The sequence below is a fragment of the Rhinolophus sinicus genome, chromosome 10 (assembly GCF_057876585.1).
Source record: "Rhinolophus sinicus isolate RSI-liver-muscle chromosome 10, RSI-T2T, whole genome shotgun sequence".
NCBI classification, from domain to species: Eukaryota; Metazoa; Chordata; class Mammalia; order Chiroptera; family Rhinolophidae; genus Rhinolophus; species Rhinolophus sinicus.
In genome coordinates, this window is record NC_142510.1 from 15,336,900 (window position 1) to 15,359,277 (window position 22,378).

General features: G+C 56.5%; 1 protein-coding gene across 1 annotated transcript in view; it reads left to right on the forward strand.

Moving 5' to 3' along the window:
- The window catches only part of CLCN7 (Cl-/H+ antiporter 7), a 27,248-nt gene continuing 4,870 nt past the window's right edge, over positions 1-22,378 (forward strand). The window contains exons 1-18 of the mRNA XM_074322556.2: positions 1-224; positions 8,621-8,692; positions 11,960-12,031; positions 12,174-12,239; positions 12,651-12,783; positions 13,078-13,187; positions 13,992-14,072; positions 15,256-15,318; positions 15,413-15,496; positions 16,315-16,408; positions 16,638-16,702; positions 17,158-17,274; positions 18,001-18,055; positions 18,538-18,598; positions 19,182-19,320; positions 19,677-19,770; positions 20,974-21,143; positions 22,319-22,370. Of these exons, the coding sequence (XP_074178657.1) occupies positions 72-224; positions 8,621-8,692; positions 11,960-12,031; positions 12,174-12,239; positions 12,651-12,783; positions 13,078-13,187; positions 13,992-14,072; positions 15,256-15,318; positions 15,413-15,496; positions 16,315-16,408; positions 16,638-16,702; positions 17,158-17,274; positions 18,001-18,055; positions 18,538-18,598; positions 19,182-19,320; positions 19,677-19,770; positions 20,974-21,143; positions 22,319-22,370 (1,681 nt within the window). The 5' untranslated portion in view covers positions 1-71. The remainder of the gene's footprint in view (positions 225-8,620; positions 8,693-11,959; positions 12,032-12,173; positions 12,240-12,650; positions 12,784-13,077; positions 13,188-13,991; positions 14,073-15,255; positions 15,319-15,412; positions 15,497-16,314; positions 16,409-16,637; positions 16,703-17,157; positions 17,275-18,000; positions 18,056-18,537; positions 18,599-19,181; positions 19,321-19,676; positions 19,771-20,973; positions 21,144-22,318; positions 22,371-22,378) is intronic.

The window sequence follows — 22,378 nt, forward strand, 5'->3', positions numbered from 1 at the left end:
ACCGCGGCGCGGGTCACGAGAACAAACACCGGGCCGCAGCACTTCCCTGGCCCGTGGGTCAGCGGCGGGCCATGGCCAACGTCTCCAAGAAGGTGTCGTGGTCCGGCCGCGACCTGGACGACGACGAGGCTGCGCCGCTGCTGCGGAGGGCGGCGCGGCCTGGGGCGCCGGGCGGCGAGGACACGCCGCTGCTGAACGGGGCCGGGCCCGCGGCCGCCCGTCGGGTGAGGAGCCGCGCGGGGACTCGGGCCTCGCGCCGCGCCTCCGGGACGGCAGCGACTTCCAGCACCGCCCGGGCCCGCGCGGGAGGGACGGCGAGGCGGTGACCTGGGCCAGTCGTGGGTCGCGCCTCAGTCGGAATTCCCTCTCGCGGGACCCGGTCTCGCGGTGGCAGCGCGCGCACAGGGGCAGCGTGGGCGTGGGCCCCTGGGAGTCGGGGTTCTGGGGCTCGGACAGGCCGAACGGTGGCCCCGTGCGAGGCCGGGGCAGACGTGCGCTGCACGGGGCGCGGTCCCCCCGGAGCCGCGGGGGGACTCGGCGCTTCATCCCCATTTTAAGGATCAGGAAGTGGAGCCCGTGCCGGGTCTCTCTTTGCAAATGGCACAGCGGTGTCGGGACCTAGGCCCTGAGTTGTGTGACCTCGGGAGGAGGTTTGGGCCGGGCCCCCCCCCCCCCCGGGAACGAGGAGCAGGTGGAGTTCGCCATTCCACGGGCGTGTTTTATGAGTGGGAAGGCGCCGATTAACACGCTTGCTGTCCTGCCCTTGACAGCAGGAGGCTAATTTCTTTCCTGACGGTTTCCTCCGAAAGGGCCTTAAAGGGAAGAGGCGGATGGAATTCTGCTCCCGTGACCCTTTCCTTTTTTCCTTTTTTTTTTTCACAATTGTGATACATGAGCAACTAGTTTACCAATCCCCAGGAGCTTTTGCCAGTTTAGGTTGCAGAGTTTTCTCTTGCAGTGAGAGGAGCGGTGGAGCTCGCTCTGCCACCCTCCTCTGCAGGGATCAGGACAGACTTCAGGGCGATCTGAGGAATGACAGGCGTTTGCACTCCGTTTGCTTCAGCGGGTCATTGTGTTTGGAGCCGGCAGCCGGACACGGCAACAGGTCAGGGTGGTTGAAATGCACTTAGCGTGTCAGCGGTGCAGTTTGTGTCTTTACATGAATTTCTGTGTGTTGCGTTAGTTTTGAGTTAATGAACTGTTTTTATTGATTGATCTTATTCTGTTTTGCGATTATTCTTTATTTTCTCTCCTCTTTTTCTAGATCTGCCCTTTAAATAATTGTATAGTGTTTAACGATTAGGAAGGACATCAGCTTGTTTCTCTAGAACCTGTAGTTAGGTGTCCGCAGTCCCTGGGAAATTCATCAGACAGTGATGGTCAGAGTTTGCCTTTTGCTGGTAGGGCCCTGCTGGGCTCCCTCTGAGTGAAATCTGCTGAAATGCTGTCTGTGTTGGGTCTGAAGTAGCTAATTTGGGGTGGTGGGAATGTCGATGCTTTGTTACTTTCGTGGAACATTTCTGTTACTTTTTTCCTCTTTTAAAAGAAAGTTATCCAAAGTCTACTCAATAGAAGTATAAAACTGGCTTTAAGTATTGACAGGTAAAGAGATTGAAAACCTTGAGGTTGAATTTGGGTTTATCACGGGACGGAGTGACCGAATGTGTGTGGTTTCCCACTTCTCTTGACAACTAGATCCACAAGTTAGAATTTTTTGAAGGCTCCTGCTGCTCTCTTCCCTTAAAAATCATTCCCTTAAAAAAAAAACCACACAAAGACTTTGCACGTTTTTTGTTTGTTTGCACTTAATAATAACTGATTAGCTGCTCTTACACAGTTTTAAAAATAATTTATTGTGGACCTACTTTGTACCGGCTGCATGCAGTTTGCCTGGGACACAGTGATGCATGAAGCAGCTTCCTGCTAGCTCCAGACTCACAGAAAAACAGGCCAGTGCTCTCTGAGGGGCCCCACGGGCAGGAGAGGTCACATTTGGGTCCAGTCTTGAAGAATGCAAGGTCCTCAGGCGGGCACGCAGATGGGAAAGGATAAGAGAGTGTGTGTTTGGGACCCTGCGAGAGTTTGAAAAGTACATTGGAGTGGAGAGTGAAGGCTGGAGAGAGAGGCCAGGTCAGATCTGCAGGCGACAGCTTCTTTATCTCCGGGAGAGCCCTGCAGGAACCTGGAGATTCTCGTCTTAAAGGCTCCTTAGCCCGGCTTGTGCACACTGGTGCAAAGGGGAGACGAGAGGCATTTGTGCCGGGAGCACCAGGTACCGCATCTGCAGAGAAGGTAATAGACATGCGGCACTGAGATTCCTGGTACCTGTCACAGACAGTCAACATTGGTGACTCTCAGTAGCATTAAAAACAGCAGCTCAAAGGTGATTGTGTTTGGGTTGCCGTTCATGGCGAATCTCCACTGGCGGCTGACTCCGTGCTGCTGGCTTTCTTGGGGGACCTGCTCTGGCTCAGTGGGCTGAGTTCACGGTTAAGCTCGGGCACCCTAGTGCTGCCGCAGAAGGCGGCTTGTAAGCTGCTCTCCGTCTGGAGCCATTTAAACTAAAACGAAGACCCAGGCCAACAGCCACCCTATGGGAATGTTCTGGTGAACTGGACATGAGAGCTTGTCTTCAACACCTTGTGGCCCTTTGGGGTTTGTTGCAGGACATCCAGAGTTGGACGGTGGTGGTGTCATGGCCACCTGGGCATGGGCACAGGCTGCCAAGCACCTAAAGTAGCTGCTCTGGGCAGAGTGACATTGAGTGGCTGCCCTGCCAGGCTGCTAAGTGCCCAGTGAGGAGCAGGCACAGCCCTGGGCAGGGTGGACGGGGGACCAGCCTGAGCTCAGTCTCCATCTGTCCAGGACCAGGCTGCTGAGAGCCACCTGGGAGTTGCTGTCCCCTTGTGTGGGACGTTGGTGTGTTATCCGGCGAGTTACTGCCAGTCTGCTGCTGCGACACAGAGAGGGTGAGATCAGCCAGCAAGTCATGGTCATGTGTGTGGGCAGCAGGAAGTGGAACGTTTTGAGGACTTACAGAGGGAAATCTGAGCCAGAAACAGATGCGGGGTGGGCACGCGCAGTGTTTATAAGTGCAGCATGTTTGGGGGGACCTAGGCTTTGGGAAGCTCAGCCTGAGACTGCCAGTGGGTGTTTAGAATCATTCTGGGGCTCTTCTCTGGTAACGGGTTACCCTGCGGGACTGCGCCCTGCCGTGGGGCCCCGGAGCTACAGATCCTATCTGAGCATGCCAGGGTGGGGAGGCAGCAGGGACGGTGGGGAGGCAGCAGGGACGGTGGGGAGGCAGCAGGGACGGTGGGGAGGCAGCGGGACGGTGGGGAGGCAGCGGGGACGGTGGGGAGGCAGCAGGGACGGTGGGGAGGCAGCAGGGACGGTGGGGAGGCAGCGGGACGGTGGGGAGGCAGCGGGGATGGTGGGGAGGCAGCGGGGACGGTGGGGAGGCAGCGGGACGGTGGGGAGGCAGCGGGGACGGTGGGGAGGCAGCGGGGACGGTGGGGAGGCAGCAGGGACGGTGGGGAGGCAGCAGGGACGCTGCGGGTCCGTCGTGTGCCATCCAGCCCCTTGAGCTCCGCTCGTCGTGAGCTTCCGTTCCTTCTCTAGGTGGCTTGCCAGGAGGTCCTCTGTCTCAGTGTCCTTGTCCTGTCCTTTTACCCACCCCCTGCCCCCTGTTGTAGGGTCCAGGCCGGCCACCCCGCTCCCTCCCGGAAGGCTCCGGGCCAGGGCCAGTGTGGGTGGGACAGAGCCACGCCCTCAGGAAGCTCACAACCTGGGGAGGCAGGTGAGCGAGCTGAGGGACACGAGTGGGCCTGGGCCTAGTCAGAGGGTCCTGGGAGCCTCCCCACCACCCCTGCTCCCTCAGAGGCGGGAGTGGGGCTGGTCGCACCCCATCCGCACCCCTCTGCACATCTCGCTTCTTCTCTTACGTCTCAGCCTCACTGCCTCCTTCTCACCCTCATCGAGTGCAGTCCCACAGTTTACTCTTCACTTGTTTGTGGGCAACTTGTGTTCTTTGACTGAGCCCCTGGCTGTGGCAGCCTTGTGTCCTCAGTGCTGAGCGTGGACCTGCCGATGTCAGACGGCAGAGCAGCAGAGAGGGGGCCAGCGAACAACTTTCAAGTTGTTTTTAAAATCTGTTTTAATTGTGGAAAAAACATGTAACAAACTTACCATCTTAACCATTTTTAAGTGCAGTTAGTTCAGTGGTGGTAAGTACATTCGCATTGTTTTGCAACCATCCCCACCATCCATCCCCAGAACTGGCTTCATCTTTCAAAACTGAAACTGTGCCCATTAAACACTAACTCTTCCTCCAGGCGCTGGCAGCCACCATTCTCCTTCCTGTCTCTGGGACTGTGACGATGCCAGGGGCCTCCTATAAGTGGCCTCACGGAGTATTTGTCTTCTTGTGACTGGTTGCTCTCAAGGTTCACCCTGTGGTAGCATGTTACAGAATTTCATTCCTTGTTAAGGCTGAATAATATTCCACTGTATGCACACACCACATCTGCTTTTTCCATTCGTCGTCGATGGTCAGTTGGGCTGCTTCTACATTTTAGCTGTTGTGAATAATGTCACTATGCGTATGTGTGTGCGAATAATCTCCTTGAGACCGTGCTTTCAATTCTTTTAGGTAAATACCCAGAGTAGGAATTGCTGGGTCTTATGATAGTTCTATTTTTAACTTTTTGAGGAACCTCCATGCTGTTTCCCATGGAGCCGGCACCGCTTTACATTCTCACCCACAGTGCACAGGGTTCCAGTTTCACCACATCTTCACCAACACTTGTTATTCTGTTTTTTGATGCTGGCCATTCTCATAGGTATGAGACGGTATCATTGTAGGTTTTTTAAAATTTTTTATTGGGGAACTGTGTTTCTCCGGGGCCCATCAGCTCCAAGTCATTGTCCTTCAATCTAGTTGTGGAGGGCGCAGCTCAGCTCCAAGTCCAGTCGCCGTTTTCAATCTTTAGTTGCGGGGGGCACAGCCCACCATCCCATGCGGGAATTGAACCGGCAACCTTATTGTTAAGAGCACACGCTCTAACCAACTGAGCTAACCAGCCTCCCCTGGTATCATTGTAGTTTTGATTTGCATTTCCCGAATGGTTAGTGATGTTGAGCGTGTTTTCATGTGCTTGGTGGGCATTTGTGTGTCTTTGGAGAAATGTTTATTCAAGTCTTCCTCCCGTCTTTTAATCAGGTTGTTGTTGTTGCTGTTGAGTTGTATAGGTTCTTTATATATCCTGGATATTAACCCTTTATCAAATCTATGATTTGTAAATATTTTCTCCCATTCTGTAGGTTGCCTTTTCACGTTGCTAATTGTTTCCTTTGATGCACGAAGTTTTTCAGTTTGATGCAGTGCCATTTGCATATAAAGTTTTTTTTAAGATTTAAAAAATAATTATGGATTTATAAGAAGTTGAGAAGAGCACCAAGAGGGCCTGTGTACCTTCCCCCTGTTTCTTCCAGGGGTTCCATCTTACTTAACAGTAGTGCCGTGTGGAAACATCGGCACTGCGCCTGTGGTTCTCTGCTCTTACGTCACGGGTGTAGATTCACGGGAGCGCCACTGCAGTGGAGATACAGAGCTTGCCCTTTACCACGAGGAGTCCCCTGTGCTCCTCTTACAGTTACACCCCCTCCCGCACCGATCTGTCCTCATCCCCTCAGGCCTGACATTTCAAGAACGTCAGGTCGGTGGAACCGCACTGTCCATATGTCTTTGGGGTCGGCCACTTTCACGCAGCGTCCCACCCTGGAAGGTTCCAACCAGACTGCGGTGCATCTCAGCAGTTTGAAGAACCAGAAGTCTTTAATTGAACTTGTGTTTAAGAAAAGGGAAAGAATCAGACATGACACCCCATAAGTCACTGAACTTCAAGTAAGGGGCTTGTTTTCATCACACAAGATAGTTCCAAAAAGATGCTCATAACGTTGGGGAAAGAGCTGCTGAGACCACGGAGGTGGGGACAAGGGAGAGGCCCCGCCCATGGCAGCCGCAGGGCTCCGCCCCCTCCCGCTCCTGAGCCTTCGCCTCCAGGGGCCAGGTGGTGCTCGCAGGGTGCCCACCGCTGTGCTCACCTGGGGTGCTTGCAGCCAGGTGCTGGGGACCTCTTGTCTCCTACACAAGTGAGTCCTGCTCCTTCTCGCCCGAGGCCCCCAGTGCTGACTAGGTGTTGCGTCACCAAAAAGGATTTATTCGGGGCTAAAAAAGGGCTGCAACCCAGTGCGTGCAGACATGGCGAGCCACGTGCACACTCTGGCCTGTGTGCCAAGATGGAAGGGTATTTGTTGAAGGGAAAAGGAAGTTAGAACCAGAAGGTGTATCACCAAGTTCTGCTGTAGGGCTCTCCCGATTAAGTAGAGTGTGAGAACTCCCAGAAGCCCCCGCTCCTCCCATGACCCTCCCAACCAGGTGTGTTTGCTGCCAGTTCCAGTTAGTCTTTATCACCAGAAACTGTTCGGATACCAAAGGAAATGCTTTGTGGGGTCGCCTTGGGGCTGTGGGAGTGACTGCCGGACGTCACTGAGCTGCTTTTGTGACCAGTGATGAGTAAGATAAAAGTGGCCAGACTACCTTTTTCCGTGGGTTCCATCTGCCAGGTCAGACGGCAATGTCGGTTTTCCCCTCTTCCTTTTACGGCCCAACTCTCTCAGTGCTGCCTGGGTGTTGCTCAGATGGAGTCCGTCTTGGTGTCCCATCTGCCTGGCTGGTCCACATATGTGGACCCGTCCCAAGGAAGTGTGTTCGTGTTGCTGTGGTGGGCTCGTGGCCCGTGCATGCTTCCGCATCATACGTGTCCTGTCCGGGGGCTGCAGCCAGCGCCGGGCCACCTCCCATTAGAGTTCACTCTTAGCTGGGATCCCTTCCTGGGCCAGCACAGCGGCCAGCGGGCCGGCCCCTCCTGCCTACAGCCTGGCGCCGGGAGGCCCACCTGCTTTTCTCATCAGATTCAGCAGTTTGGGGGCGTTGTCAGTTGCTTTTAGAAGCGAAAACAACTGTGGGTCTCTCAGTAGTCATCTGTTGTCCTGACGTTTACTGTACGTATGTGCAGAAAAGTGCATAGTTGTGCCAGTGAAGCACAAATGTAGAGTGAACACACACCTCACAAGTTGCCACCCAAAACAGCTGTCCACTCCAGAGCCCTGGAACCTGTGCATGGGACCTCCCTCCCATGGAAATAGGGTCTTTGCAGACGTCCTCAAGTTAAGACGAGGGCAGCCTAGCATTGGATGGGCCCTGATCCAGTGACAGGTGGCCTCAGAAGGAAAGGGAACCGTGCTCAGGCAGACACACAGGAGGAGGCCGTGAGTCGAGAGCAGAGTGGTGCATCCACAAGCCAAGGAAAGCTAAGGCGTGCCAACACCCGTTGGGCTGGAAGAAGCAGGAAGTAGCCTCCCCGTGCCCCTTGAGAGGGACGGCTTGCTTTTGGACTGATGGCCTCCACACCTGGAAGAGAATACATGTCTCTTGTTTTAAGCCCCACCCCAGTCTGTTGTAATTGGTTGCAGCAGCTCCAGGAGATTTAGACACACCCCCCCCCCCCTCAAAAAGAGTCAGCCAATGTCCCTGGAGCTCCTTTGTGCCCTTCACTTTCCCTGTCCCCTGCCCCCCATAAGTAGCCACCTGTGGCGCACAGGCGGTTTTCACCTGCCTGTACACTTTCTGTGGTGGAGTCACTGTGTGCTCTGGCTGGATGCCCCTCCACGGTCCGGGGCCCATGGTGTGCAGCAGAATTTGTTCGTGTCATGGCTGCGTGTTTTTCCCACTGAGTTAGGGCTGCTAGAGGAATTGCAGGCCGCCCAGCTGCAGTTGCATTCACAGAGAAACAGTGAATCACGTTTGAGTGCGAGTACATTCCCTACAGTATTTGGGACATACTTAATGCTAAAACGTGACTTGTTGTTTCTCTGAAATGCAAACATAACTGGGGCCTGTATTTGTTTCCTCGTCCAGGCCTCTGCCATGCCTGGACAGTGAGCGTAAGAGAAGTCAAGCGCCTGGTTGTCCTGTGTGCTTGACCTGCCCCCTGGGCCTGGGAGTGTGGCCCCACTTCAGAGAGGGAGGGTCCTGGGTCACTCCTGTCCCAGGAGAGGAGGCACCTCTGACCATGTGTCTGGGGAGCCGGCCTGGAGGCCTGTGACGCGTCCCCACCGGGCAGAACCACTCGGTCTCATGATGGGGAATGCACAGAGAATGGGGTGGTTAGGGGACAGAAAGGCTTCTGGAGGAGGGACCCTGAATCTCCTGGGTTTTCTAGGCGGGGGTGAAGGGGTGAGGAGGGTGGGGAGGGTGGCAGGGTGATCGCCTTCAGCTCTGGGTTCTGGTTGCTGGCAACTTTCTAGTCTCCACTCTCTGAAATGCCCTAGAGCAAGGGAGGGTGGGGCTTCTGGGCTTCTCGTCTGGAGGCTGGACTTTTGGGTGACAGGCTGTGGACAGTGGAGGCAAGCCTGGGTCCAGCACTGGCCCTGCTGGTGTCCCCCACGTGGCCTCCCCAGCCAGGGCCAGGCAAGGCCAGGCCATATGGATGGCGTGGTGATACCCAGCGCAGCTTGGCCCCGTGGCTAAGCACCCTGTCATTTCTCTTGTTTCCAGTCGCCCCATCCGGCATCTTTCCAGATCAGACAGATGAGCAACGTGGAGCTGGACGATGAGCTCCTGGACCCGGTAAGTGGGAGTCCTTCCTGGTCGCCCCAAGACGGAGGAGGCCTGCGCTGCGGAGCTGCAGCCTGGCAGAGGGCGAGCAGGAGGGTGACGGGCGTAGGGAGGGCCGTGCAGAGATCGGGGACAGTCGTGGGCCATACAGACTCAGAGACAGAATAAGGAGCGGCAGTAGGCGCCCCAGAGCCCGGGTGACCAGGGAAGGCCATTTCAAGGGGCCATATTTCCTGAGGAGCCCTCCTCTAGCCCGGGGAGCAAAGGGGGGAAGTGTGTGTCAGGTGTGGAACCGAGTGAGTGTGCTGTGTGTAGGCGTAGGAAGCAGGCCTGGGGTGGGGGGTGCCGAGGGCAGGAAAGGGACCCCAGGTGCCCTGCAGGAGGGCCCTGGAGGCAGGGTGATGTCTTCTGCCAGTGTAAGCACTGGGCTGTCCAGCGGCTCCCAAGGGAACACCCCTGAGCCCACCAGCCGGGCTTGCACTTGACTCATCCTCAGGCAGCACGTGGTTCTCATCTGCTTTGTCCCTGATGCCAGTGACCTTGAGCATCTTTCATGTGCCCATGGTCGTCTGTATGTCTTCTTGGGAGAAATGTCTGTTCAGATCCTGTGCCCATTTTTTAAATGGGGTTCTTTCTTTTTTTTATTTTTATAATTGAGCTATAAGAGTTTTTCATGTATTTTAGACATGAATGGCTCATCCATACATGATTCGCAGCAACTTTCTCCCATTCTGTGGCGTCTCCTCACTTTCTGGTGGTGTCCTGTGAAGCAGAAGAGCTTTTCACTGTGATGAAGTCCAGTTTAATCTTTGTTTTGTTGTGCTTTTCGTGTCATAGTTAAGTCCATTGCCTAGTCCAAGGTCATGAAGATTTACTCCTGTATTTTCTTCTAAGAGTTCTGTAGCTTTAGATCTTGATCCGTTTTTTAACTTATTTTGTGTGTGGTATAAGGTAAGGGCCCGAGTTGGAGGGCCCGTGTTCCCAGCACTGTTTCACGACAAGGCTGTGCTTTCCCTGTTGGATTGTCTGTCACCCTTGTCGAAACCAATAAATGTGAAGGTTTGTTTCTGACCCTCAATGGTCTGCCATCAACCTCTGTGTCCGCCCTTGCGCTAGCACCGCTCTATCTTGACAAGTGTAGCTTTTAGTCGGTTTTGAAATCAGGAAGTTTGCGTCATCCAACTTTGTTCTTTTTTAAGTTTGTTCTGGCTCTTTAAGATCCCTTGCATTTCCGTGTGGATTTTAGGATCAGCTTGTCAGTTTCTTTAAAGATGCCAGCTGGAATTCAGACAGGAACTGCACTGAATCTTAATATTAAGTCTTCTGCTGAATACAGGTTATCTTTTCATTTATTTAGGTCTTCAGTTCCTTTCAACAGTGCTTTGCAGTTTTCAGCGTACAAGTCTTACACTTTTGTTAAATGTATTTGGGGAATAAATTTTATTTTATATATTTTATTTTTCACCCTATTACAAATAGAGTTTTTTCAATTTCATTTCCAATTGTTCATTACCAGTGCATAGAAATACATTTGATTTTTGCATATTGATCTTGTATCCTTCAATCTTACTGAGTTCATTATTAATTCTGACAGCTTTTAGTATATTTTGGGGGGATTTTTCCACATAGAAGATCATGTCATCTTCAAATAGAGAGTTTCACTTCTTCCTTTCCGATCCGGATGCCTTTTATTTCATTTTCTTGCCCAATTGCCCTGGTAGAACGTCTGGGACAAGCTGAAGAGCAGCGGCGAGAACAGGCTTCCTTGTTCCTGAGCTTAAGGGCAAAGCTTAGGGTTTCACCGCTGAGTGTGGGTTTTGATAAGTGACTTTATCAGGCTGAGGAAGTTCCCCTTTTCCTGCTTGTTGAGTGTTTCATCGTGCAGAGGGCTTGCGTTGTGTCAGCTGCTTTTGCTCTGTCTGTTGAGATGATCGTGTGTGTTTTGTCCTTTATTCTATTGAACTGTCATTAAACTGTTTCTACTCACAACACTTCTGACACCAAATGTGTGGGGTTTTACCTCACACCAACTAATTCTACCATGTTGCCCCGAAAATAAGACCTAGCCAGACAATCAGCTCTAATGCGTCTTTTGGAGCAAAAATTAATGTAAGACCCGGTATTATATTATTATGTTATGTTATATTATATTATATTATATTATATTACATTATATTATATTAGACTCCGTCTTATGTTATAGTGAAATAAGTCTGGGTCTTATATTAATTTTTGCTCCAAAAGACACGTTAGAGCTGATGGTCCAGCTCAGTCTTGTTTTCAGGGAAACGGCGTACGTTTTTCCAGACACTACCTGGGGGTCCTGCAAGTCAGTTCATTCTGACGGGAACAGCCCGGTGTCAGTGCAGACCCTCAGGCTGAGGGCTCAGTCCCACAAGACCACCCCCACTTCAGAACCCGGTCACAAGTCCAGGTTGTCACCTGTGCTTGTGACTGAGCAGCTATAAATCGGGGTTCCCACGACCTCTTCCTCGGGTTCCATAGTTTATCAGAAGGGCTCACAGAACGCAGGGAAACGCTTCACTTATGTTTACTGGTCTGTTACAAAGGATACGACTTGGGAGCAGCAGACAGAAGAGACGCACAGGGAAGGGGTGGGAAGGGCTTCCATGCCCTCTCGGGAGCACCACCCCCCAGCACCTCCACATGTTCACTACCCAGAAGCTCTCTGCACCCCTTCATTTCGGGGTTTTAGAGGTTCCATTACACAGGCATGAGTGAGTAAGTCACTGGTCATTGGCCATCAGCTCAGTCTCCAGCCCCTCCCCATCCACAGAGGTTGGGACCGAAAGTTCCAACCCTCCAGCCACACTTTGGTCTCTGGTGAGCAGCCTCCATCCTGAAGCCTAGGGGTCCCAGCCCCCCTCCACCTCATTAGCTCACAGGAGACGCTCATCACTCAGAGATGCAGGGTGTTAGGAGCCAGGTGCCAGGAACTGGGACAAAGACCGATAATATATTCCCCATCGTACCAGAGACACGTTAGGGTACTTGATTTTTGGATGGGAAACCACGCTGGCCTTCCTGGTGTGGTGCTGCAGGATCCAGCGCTGGCGTGCTGTTGAGAACGTTGTGTCTGTGATCACCAGGGGTGTGGGTCTGCAGTGACTTTCCTTTTCTTATGGCTTCTTGTCTGGCTTTGGGGTCAGGAGTAGCGGCCTCACGAGACAGTAGACACGTGTCCCACCCTCTCCTCACTGTGCTTCGAGCCTCAGCATGCTGAGTTGTCAGCCTGGGCCTCCGTCTCTTCCCTTGCAGGAGATGGACCCCCCGCCCCCTTTCCCCAAGGAGATCCCGCACAACGAGAAGCTCCTGTCCCTCAAGTATGAGGTGGGCCTCCTTCCTGCGTGCCCCTGCCCCCTGCGGCCCCGGGCACTGCGTCCCCTCTCCAGCCCCGCCCCCACCTGCTGCCTGCCCTGAACCTGGGCCATCGGCTTGGTCGTCATGTTGTCTGTGCCCCCCTGGCCTGCAGAGCCTGGACTATGACAACAGCGAGAACCAGCTGTTCCTGGAGGAGGAGCGACGCATCAACCACACGGTGAGTCTGCGGCGAGGCAGCCTGGAACCCTGCCTCCCTTGTGGCCTGCAGGCTGGTCCGGTGCCACGTCCCCCTCCTGTTCGCGGTCCTCATGCCTCAGGTTCTGGTTTGCGTCCTGAAGCCAGAGACAGCTAGTGCCTGATACAGGAAAGGGTGTGTGTGTCACATCCCAGATACAACGAGAAGGCGGTTCTTAGAGATGGCAGCGGCAGTGGCCAGAATATCAGCACCTGATTGGTTGGGAAGGTCCACATGCATCCCGCCCGCCCTGATGTGCCATCGTCTCTGAGGCCTGGACCACAGGCTGTCACACACTTGGAGATGCAGAGTGCAGCAGGCTGGGCCCAGTGGCAGCCTGTGGCATTCCGGGGCCAGCAGCCTGGGACCGACGTCTCGCCCCTGCCCCCGCAGGCCTTCCGCACAGTGGAGATCAAGCGCTGGGTCATCTGCGCCATGATTGGCATCCTCACGGGGCTCGTGGCCTGCTTCATCGACATCATGGTGGAGAACCTGGCGGGCCTGAAATACAAGGTCGTCAAGGACAGTATCCTTGTCGGGAGGTGCCCCGCGCAGACAGGTGGGGCTCAGAGCAGGGGGGTGGGATCCCACGACGAGGTCCCACAAGTAGCTGTGCAGCCCCCAGTGGGCCCAGATGTTTGCCTTCCAGCTGGGGGAGGTGAGCCTGGGCAGGTGGCGTCCCTGTCACTATGGGTTGTGGAATGTCCCTGAGATGTGCAGTTAGGGTATGTGCGCCCCCCCTCCATGTGCTTGGGGACGTGCTTGTACCAGGGGTTTGGCGGGCTGGGGGTGGAGCCAACATTGTCCTTAATGAGCCCAGACATCGACAAGTTCACAGAGAAGGGGGGGCTGTCCTTCTCGCTCCTGCTGTGGGCCGTGCTGAACTCTGCGTTTGTGCTGGTCGGCTCCATGATCGTCGCCTTCATAGAGGTAAGGCCACAGGGGAGCCTGGATGCTGGGAGCCTCTCTGGCTTACACACACCGTAGCTTCTGTCAGTGGTGTTGGCGCGGTCACACTGGTGCAGGTGTGTACCGGTTCAGTCAGAGCAGAAAGTGCATCTGGGCCGCTTCACCCCCAACCCTGGCGGTGTTGCCCCTCACCCGCCCACAAGGCCCGAGCCTGCCCCCCTCCCACCCACACAGTGAGGACTGTGGGGGGCAGTGTGCAGCCCAATTCTAGGGGGTGCCCAGGGCGTGCAGAGCCTCAGGAGCGGAGCTGACCCAACCCAGGGGTCCAGGTGGAGGGGACCGCCCACCTGAGGGGATCAGACCCTCCTAGGATATCCCTTTGTTCTGGGACTTCTCCCAGAAGCCCTTCCTAGGGCCTGTCTCTGCTCCTCCCTTGTCACGGGTGTTGGAGGAAGAGGAGATGGCATCCAGGAGCTCTATCTGGGGTGCAGTGCGGTGCCCCCCAGAGGGTGTAAGGAGCTCTGGCCCCTCTCGGCTGGTGTGTGATAGGTGCCTCCCCCCCCGCCCCGCCCCCTTGGGGGTCCCTGGGCCTCCTTCAGTCTCCACGCCCCACCCCCTCCCACATCTCACAGAGTTTGCGCCCTGTGGTTGCTCTGCATTTGGGGTGGGGGAGTAGGCAGCCCCGTCCCCGGGCGGCTGTCCCATCCCATTCCATGTCGTCGTCCTGCTCCCACCCCCTGTCCTGGGCACCACGAGGCTGAGTCTCCCTGGGCCTGCCGGCTGCGTCGATTCACTCAGCCACTGTTTACCTCCCTCTCCGTCCAGCCCGTCGCTGCTGGCAGCGGGATCCCCCAGATCAAGTGCTTCCTCAACGGGGTGAAGATCCCCCATGTGGTCCGGCTCAAGGTGAGGAGGTGACCCCTTGGCTGGCAGCATGGTGCTCAGCGTGGGGACTCTTGGCTGCGTGGGAAGCCGTTTGTCCACGCGCACCTCCAAACCCCACCCAGGCCCATTTTGTATGCCACTGACAAGCATGCGTGTGCGTGTGCTGGCAGGTTTTATGTAAACTTTCTTTGGAAAGCAGTAAAAACTTTCTGCGCACATTTTAAATAACATGTGGAACATGTTTGTAAGTTCCGTCCCATGGTTAACATTCCAGAAGGAGAGTCCCTGTGTTGGAGTAGACTTGCTGGGAGCTTTTTCCGTTTGTCAGACTTTTTCTTCATACTCATGATGCTTAGTATTCTCTTTTTTAATTTTTTTTTTAAAGATTTTATTGGGGGAAGGGGAACAGGACTTTATTGGGGAACAGTGTGTACTTCCAGGACTTTTTTTCCAAATGAAGTTGTTGTCCTTTTAATCTTAGTTGTGGAGGGTGCTGTTCAGCTTTAAGTTGTCCTTTCAGTCTTAGTTGTGGAGGGCGCAGCTCAGCTCCAGGTCCAGTTGCCGTTGCTAGTTGCAGGGCGCACAGCCCACCATCCCTTGTGGGAGTCGAACCGGCAACCTTGTGGTTGAGAGGACGCGCTCCAACCAACTGAGCCATCCGGGAGCTCAGCGGCAGCTCAGCTCAAGGTGCCGTGTTCAACCTTAGTGGCAGGGGGCGCTGCCCACCATCCCTTGCGGGAGTCAAGGAATCGAACTGGCAACCTTGTGGTTGGGAGCCCACTGGCCCATGTGGGAATCGAACCGGCAGCCTTCGGAGTTAGGAGCACGGAGCTCTAACCGCCTGAGCGACCGGGCCGGCCCCCAGTGCTTAGTATTCTCGATCATACACTGATGCCAAGGGCTTGCCAAGTCAGGCGTCCTCCCCGGGCTATTTCCAGTGTTCTGCTCAGGGCGCCGCAGCCTGGGGCCTGCTGCGGCTTCTCTCCTGCCCCTATCTGGGGAGCAGGTGCTCCTGGGGGCCTGGAGTCCTGCAGGCCAGGAGCGGGCCAGGTGATGGACACACTGGGGAGCAGAGAGGCCTCCAGGGGAAGGCGCTGCTGGCCCCGCTGGGGGGCTTTCGTTGTCAGTACCTCTGCGTGTGCAGGTTCTCGGACTGCGCGTGGCCCTTAGTCATAGACCTGACGTGTTTTCCTTTGCGGTCCAGACCCTGGTGATCAAAGTGTCCGGTGTGATCCTGTCAGTGGTGGGAGGACTGGCCGTGGGAAAGGTAACTGAGCCCGAGAGGCGCTGCCTTGGCCGGAGCCCCTCTGCCCTCTGTGTTCTCGCCGAGCCCGCCTGACGCACTGCCCTGTGCTTTCCAGGAGGGGCCGATGATTCACTCGGGCTCCGTGATCGCTGCTGGGATTTCCCAGGGGAGGTCAACGTCGCTGAAGCGCGATTTCAAGGTGAGTCCGTCCCTGGTGCACATACGGCGGCGAAGGGGACCAGCAATGTCCCTTGGAAAGCGGGGTCTGTCCTGCACCACTCAGGTGTGCTGTGCCGGGACCGCCCTTGACATTGAAGCTGAGGGTCAGGGCAGCGTCCTGTCTGGGGTGTGTCCCGGGACCTGACCAAGGAGTCTGCTCAGCCTGGCTCTGGGGGTGGCGTGTGGATCTGCGTTTCTTCTGCGTAAACGGCCTGTCGCTCCGAACAGCTTCTCAGCGCTGTGACCTAGGGAGAGGTCAGGAATGACATGTGCACAGATCAGAGACGCTTAGTTTTTAAGATCCGCTTCAGAACAAGTTTGTCGTGTTTCCCCAAAAAGCCACCAGCGTTTGGGTGGGTACTGCACTCAGTTTATATGTGAGTTTAGAGACAGTTAACATTTTTACAGAGGAGAGTCTTTTTAAGTCAAGAACACACTTAAGTTTTTCATTCATTCAGTTTCCATTAGGTCTTTCAGTGGACTTTTGAGTTTTTTAATGTATCTCTTGCACAGCCCGTCAAGTTGAATTCTTGTTGTGATGGAATCTTTTCATTATTTTCTTGTGGTTGTTGGTTTGCAAGGACGTGCTCACTCTTCTGTTGCCTCTTCAGTTCTGTAGTCATGATGAATCCAGTAGTTGATGAATTGATTGTCTAGAGACCCCTTTCTCTCCCCTCCTCCCGTTGCCCCTGCCTTTGGTCCCTGTCTCGGTGGCCTCTAGCCAGCCTCCCTTCCTGAGAAGTGCCGTTGGAGGAGCTGGCTAAGACCGTCTCCCTGTCTGTCCTGTTCCCATTGCAGATTTTTGAGTACTTCCGCAGGGATACAGAGAAGCGGGACTTTGTCTCAGCAGGAGCTGCGGCCGGAGTGTCTGCTGCATTTGGGGCCCCCGTGGGTGAGGAGGGGCCCTGCCTGATCTGACACTGACAAATAACTGCCCGAGTTGGGGACGCCAGGCCGTCCCTGTCATGTGCAGGGATCGTCTTGGTGTTTGCAGACTTGGGTGCCAGGCGGGGGTGAGGGAGACATGGGCTTGGTGCCCTGGCTCTGGGGCGTGAGGGGCTCTGGGCATGGGTTCCCTGTGCCTGGGAGGGAACTTCAGGGCTGGGCCACTGCCATTCTAGGTGGCGTCCTGTTCAGCTTGGAGGAAGGTGCCTCCTTCTGGAACCAGTTCCTGACATGGAGAATTGTAAGTTCCCATGGATGGCACCTCTCCCTGGGTCAGGCAGCCCCCAGAGCTAGGTCTCCGTCGCCGCCATAGTTGGGTGGACACTACGCTCTGGGCCCACGTTTTGTTGTCCTCACCTGAGGTTCCTGTGGAGCCATGGCCCTGAGGGTCATTATGGTCAGCTCTGCCCCTCACTTGACCGAGTCACTGCCGCTTCTTGCTGCCTGCCCTTCCCCCTCAGGTGTGGCCATTGTTTCCACCCTGGTTCTCCTCCTCCTCCTCATTGGGAACCCCTGGACCCCGCTCACCTACTTCCATCAGCTCCGTCCCAGAGAGGCCTGGCCAGCGAGGCTCCAGCCTCCCTCCCTTTAGCCTTTGGAGGAGCTCCAGGTGCCCCCTGAGTGACAGGAGGCGAGTCACCCCCTCCTCCTGGGTGGGCATTGTCGTTCTGATGGCGCTGGTTTTTCTGCCCGCAGTTCTTCGCTTCCATGATTTCCACCTTCACCCTGAACTTTGTCCTAAGCATTTACCATGGAAACATCTGGGACCTGTCCAGCCCGGGCCTCATCAATTTTGGAAGATTTGACACAGAGGTAACATATGGCGTTGTCCCCCTTGCTGGTTCTGGTGCGGTTTCCTCAAAGCTCAGCCTGAGAACTTGGACTTTTAGAAAACCCCATCTCTCCCCTGTGAGATTGATCTCGTTTATAACGCTCTAGGGAGAGGTGCAGGTTAGGATGCCCGTCACCCAGGGGGGCGCCTTCAGGATTCTCAGGCTGTTGGACAACAACACTGAGACCTGTGGGGCCGGGGCCGCTAGTGCAGCAGCTTAGAGGGCAGGTAGGTGCCGGCCGCCATGGGTAGGGAGGCCTGGCCCATGTGCCACCATCGCCGGACACTGCACAGGGAATGCGCTCCCAGCACGTCCACGCACTGGGATACACTGGAGCTCGTGGGTCATCCCGGTCACTGGATGTGTTCCTGGGGCTCTCCCTCACGCCCACCCCCTTGTCTCCCCCTTTGGCAAAAGCTCCGGCCGTGCCCCTTCTGAGGTAGGCAGACGCCGGGAAGAAGCAGGCGAAAGCCTTACAAAGATAAGGTCGGGCAGGGTCTCCGAGCACCTCCCAGACCAGCCCGTCGCATGGTCTGCCCAAAACACGGGCTCAGCATGTCTCCTGTGGGACCTCTGCAGCCCTGCGTGAAAGTGACAGAAGGTTCCTGGGTGTGTGCAGATTGTATGTGATGGCCAGCCCTCGAGCCTGAGAGGCAGAGAGCCGGTGACACCTCCTCACAGACATTCGCTCTCCCTCTTTGCACAGACGATGGTGTACACTATCCACGAGATCCCCATCTTCATCGCCATGGGCGTGGTGGGTAAGGGCCATCCCACGCAGGACACCGCCCCCCGGCCCGAGACGCTGGCTGGCACCTCCCAGTGGGAACAAAGCGTGTGGTGGTGTTGGGGCCTGTGGGACTCCAGGCCGTGCCTGGCTTTGAAACGGCTGGAGAGGGCTGCAGCCCCCATCCCCTGCCTGCTGCCGTGGGGCAGCAAGCCACTGGGGAGGGAGCCCACACCTCAGGGAGACCCGAGCTCTCTGCTTCTCCACTGGGAAACCCCTCTAAGCAGGCTGGGCCCCGGACAGCAGCCATTGCTCTGTGAAAACCTTTTCCCCGAAAGAAAGGCAAAGCCTTTCAGAAATAAGCCTGACCCTCCATCAGGGTGTGGAGATGGAGAGCAGGGGTTTTCACAGACCGTCTTCTTCTGCCCCCTCCTGTACCCTCCTGTTCCCTCTGCTGCCTGGGCAGCCTCCACCATTTTTCCGTGCCCCCCACATGCGGCTCCTTTCTGGTCACAGGTGGTGTTCTTGGGGCCGTGTTCAATGCCTTGAATTACTGGCTGACGATGTTTCGAATCAGGTGAGAAACCTCTATTTTGTGGACCAAGTTGACAGGTGTGGCCCCAGGGCCTTTGGAAATGGACTCATTGCAGGCTGTGCACCCACAGGGCACGCAGAATGCCATGTGCCGGTGTGCGTTCCTCTGCGGTGGTTTGTACATGAGGGAGACAGAGCAGCATGGGGCCAGGGGACAGGTGGGGTCAGGCTAAGGGAGGCCTGGCATGCAGCCCTCTGGGCAGAGGAGTCACCGCCTGTGCACCCAGCAGCCCTGGGGTCAGGGCCTTCCCAGCCTCAGCCTGGTCTGTCGGGTGCCATCTTGCCCCTGGGCACAGTTGGCTGGCACAGGTCTCTGCTGTTAGGAGAGCCATTATCGAGCTTTTGGAGGGCAGGTCCTGGGCACTGCTCCCTGTCCCCTTGCAGTTGGGGAGTGTCCAGGAAGTAACCTGAGCACGTGCGGGAGCCTGGGCAGATGGATGATTAAACGTGCTGTGTCGCCCTCCTAATCAGTGTCCTGTCGTCGGCTCTCACTAAGTCACAGGCTCAGGTTGCCATGGCAACTACCTTGTGTCCCTCAGCCTGATCCATCCCAGTGTTTGCTCCAGGTACATCCACCGGCCCTGCCACCAGGTGATCGAGGCCATGCTGGTGGCTGCCGTCACAGCCACTGTCGCCTTCGTGCTGATCTACTCCTCTCGGGACTGCCAACCCCTGCAGGGCAACTCCGTGTCCTACCCCCTCCAGGTAGGAGGCGGGGAGCAGGGCGGGCCCTCTGAGGAGCCCTGGCTCCCCCTCCCGGCAGGGGGGCTGCTGACAGAGCAGAGCTCCGGGCTAGTGGGCTGGTGTATGCCGGGCATCCAGAGAGCTGGTGTTTGGGCCGGCTGGAGTGTTGCCCCGGCCGTCTTCCCAGAACAACGGCCTGACAGAGGATTGCAGAAGTGGGGCTGAGGGTATGGACCTGAGAGGCATAGCCCCCCCCCCCCCCCCCCCCCGCTCCAAGGCAGCAGCCCGCCCCGTCCTGCCTTGTGCTTGGCGCCTGGCTGCTGTCCAGGCCAGGACTGCCCCGTCCCACTGGCCTCTCCTCTCTCCCAACCTTGCAGCTCTTCTGTGCAGATGGCGAGTACAACTCAATGGCGGCGGCCTTCTTCAACACCCCGGAGAAGAGCGTGGTTGGCCTTTTCCACGACCCCCCAGGTGCGTGCCTGTGCCCTGCCCCCTCTGGCCTGGCCTACGTCATCCATAGACACTGGGCCCAGGCCTGGGTGACACCCTTCAAGCCAAGTGTGCCCTGAAGGCAGAGGTCACTGCCCTTGCTGCGGGCAGTGGGCACACTGGAGCGCAGGGCAGTCAGCTGACCCGACTGCCCAAAAGGGGCTGGTCAGGCTCCCCCTGTGTTCCCTTCCTTTCCAGGAGAGCGGCCACAGGGCGTCCGCCTCATTCAGAGACTCTTAGCTCCAGGGTGGGAGCTGCTTGCATGGGTCAATGTCCTTCCGAAAACCCAGTGTGGTGACTCACACACCAGCACTGTTTCCTCACCCAGCCACACCCGTTTTCAGTAAGAAACAGGTTCTGAACACAGTCCAGTGCTTTTCAGTGCACACCTGCCACCTCGCCACGCTTGGCGTTCCCCGGGCCTCAGCCTCGCCTTCACTGCAGCACGTCGCCCGCGGCCACACTGCCATAGCACGTGCACATGAGCCCGGGCAGGTGGAGTCCAGTTTTCCATCGTGCGGCCAGCTGCCCCGTGGCATCATCTCGCCTCTTCCTGTCTCGGGCTCCTCAAGTTGTCCCAAATTATTTCCTGTCACAAAGCCACCCGGACCTTCCTGGTCTTGTGCCTCTGTGCATATGACAGTCCACAAAATTTAACAGAAAGGCTTTTAAACATGTGTGAGGCTGAGCCCTTTGTAAAAGGCATCGAGCTGAGCCGTTAGCTGTTATCAGGCCTCCTGACATGCTGGTTCAGGGCTGGATTGGTGTCTTCCTGTGTCTGGAAGTCATCTGGTGTGGAACGTGGCTGGTGGCCTCCCTCCCCGGACCCCCAGTGGTCTGCACTTGAGACCTCAGCTGCACCTTCCCTCAGCCTCAGCTGACCATCCTGCTGGCGGCACTGGGGCCCTTTCCCTGGCTCCTTCTGCCCCCGGCCTGGGTGGCTGTCCTCCCGCCTCTGGGGACTCAGCCTCCAAGAGCCTGAGCTCTGGCCTCTGAGATGGGGAGACTTCTGGGAGCCCTCTGGGGTGTCTGGGGTCAGGATGTGCTTGGCGCCTGGCTGCTGTCCAGGTCAGGACTGCCCCATCCCACTGGCCTCCCCCAGAGGTGGTGACTGGGCAGCTGGCTGGGCAGCCCTGCTCGGGCGTGAGTCTGCCTGGCAGCCCCTGGCCAACCCCTCTCCCCTAGGCTCCTACAACCCCATGACTCTCGGCCTCTTCACCCTCGTCTACTTCTTCCTGGCCTGCTGGACCTACGGGCTGACAGTGTCCGCCGGCGTCTTCATCCCGTCCCTGCTCATCGGGGCTGCCTGGGGCCGGCTCTTTGGCATCTCGCTGTCCTACCTCACAGGGGCTGCGGTGAGTGGCGGTCTTCACGCACCGAGCATGTGGGGCCCGAGCTGCGCTGGAGGGACGACGGGCGGGGCCGCCGTGGCTGAGAGCAGCGGGCTCCCAGTGCGGGCGGTCAGCGCGTCAGATCCGCGAGCCGTTTTTCTTAGGCTTAGTTTCCTGGCTGCACCCGTTTGATAGGAACACGCCCGAGGTGTAGCTGGCTGTGCGTGTGGCCCTCAGACATGGTGTCGGGGAGAGGCTCACTGGTTACAGTGAGAGGCGGACGTGCCAGGGGCGGGCTCTCGGGCTGCGGGCGGCGGCGACGGAGCTGCATGTGGGACAGGCCTTGCTCGGCCACTGCCACCTCCCACTGCCTCTTTGTCAGCTTGGGTTTTATTCTGTGTATTTTCCCTCTTTTTACTTTAGTCCTTCAAATAAGATTAAAAAGGAAAACCTGTAAGCGGGGAAGGCGTTTCTCAGGTCTCAGGTTTCCTTCCAGACGCGGTGTTTCATGTTTTCTTAATCGCAATATGGTTTACACACCATAAATCAGTGGGTCTCTGGTGTTTTCAGAGTGTGTGACCATCACCACTGTGTAGGTTCAGGACAGTCTCATCACCCCAGAAAGATACCTGTCCCCATCAGCACTCACTGCCACGCGCCTCCCTGCCCCTGGCAGCCACCGTCTGCATTCGTCTCCATGGGCGAGCCTGTTGTGCACGTTTCATGTCAGTGAAGGCACACACCACGTGGCCGTCTGTGTCTAGCTTCTCTCACTGAGCGTGCAGTTTTCAGGGTTCATCCGCGGTGTAGTGTGTTGGATTTTCGCTCCTTTCTGTGCTCCCTCGGGTGGTGCAGCCTCTCTGCACACACGACGGTCACTGCACGTGCGGTGCCGGCCTCTCCCTGCATGCTCCCAGCGCTCCCCTCCTCTGTAGAGAGCGTCCTGCTGTCTCGTGCTGCAGTTCTCCAGCGTATGCAGATGGCATGGTTCATTCAGACATCCCTGAGCGGGCCCCTCTGGGGATCCTTCCAGACTTGTTACTCCTGAGGAGGCACAGGCCATTTGGCACATGTGTGCATAAAGAAACTCTCCCGGATGTGGAATTGCTGGGCGTGCGTGGCCTCTGGTGGTGTCCGTGCGTCTTGGTGGGTTTGGGTAGGGGGTTGCCACCCCCGACACCTGTATGTCATCCCCACAGATCTGGGCGGACCCTGGCAAGTACGCCCTGATGGGAGCAGCTGCCCAGCTGGGTGAGTTC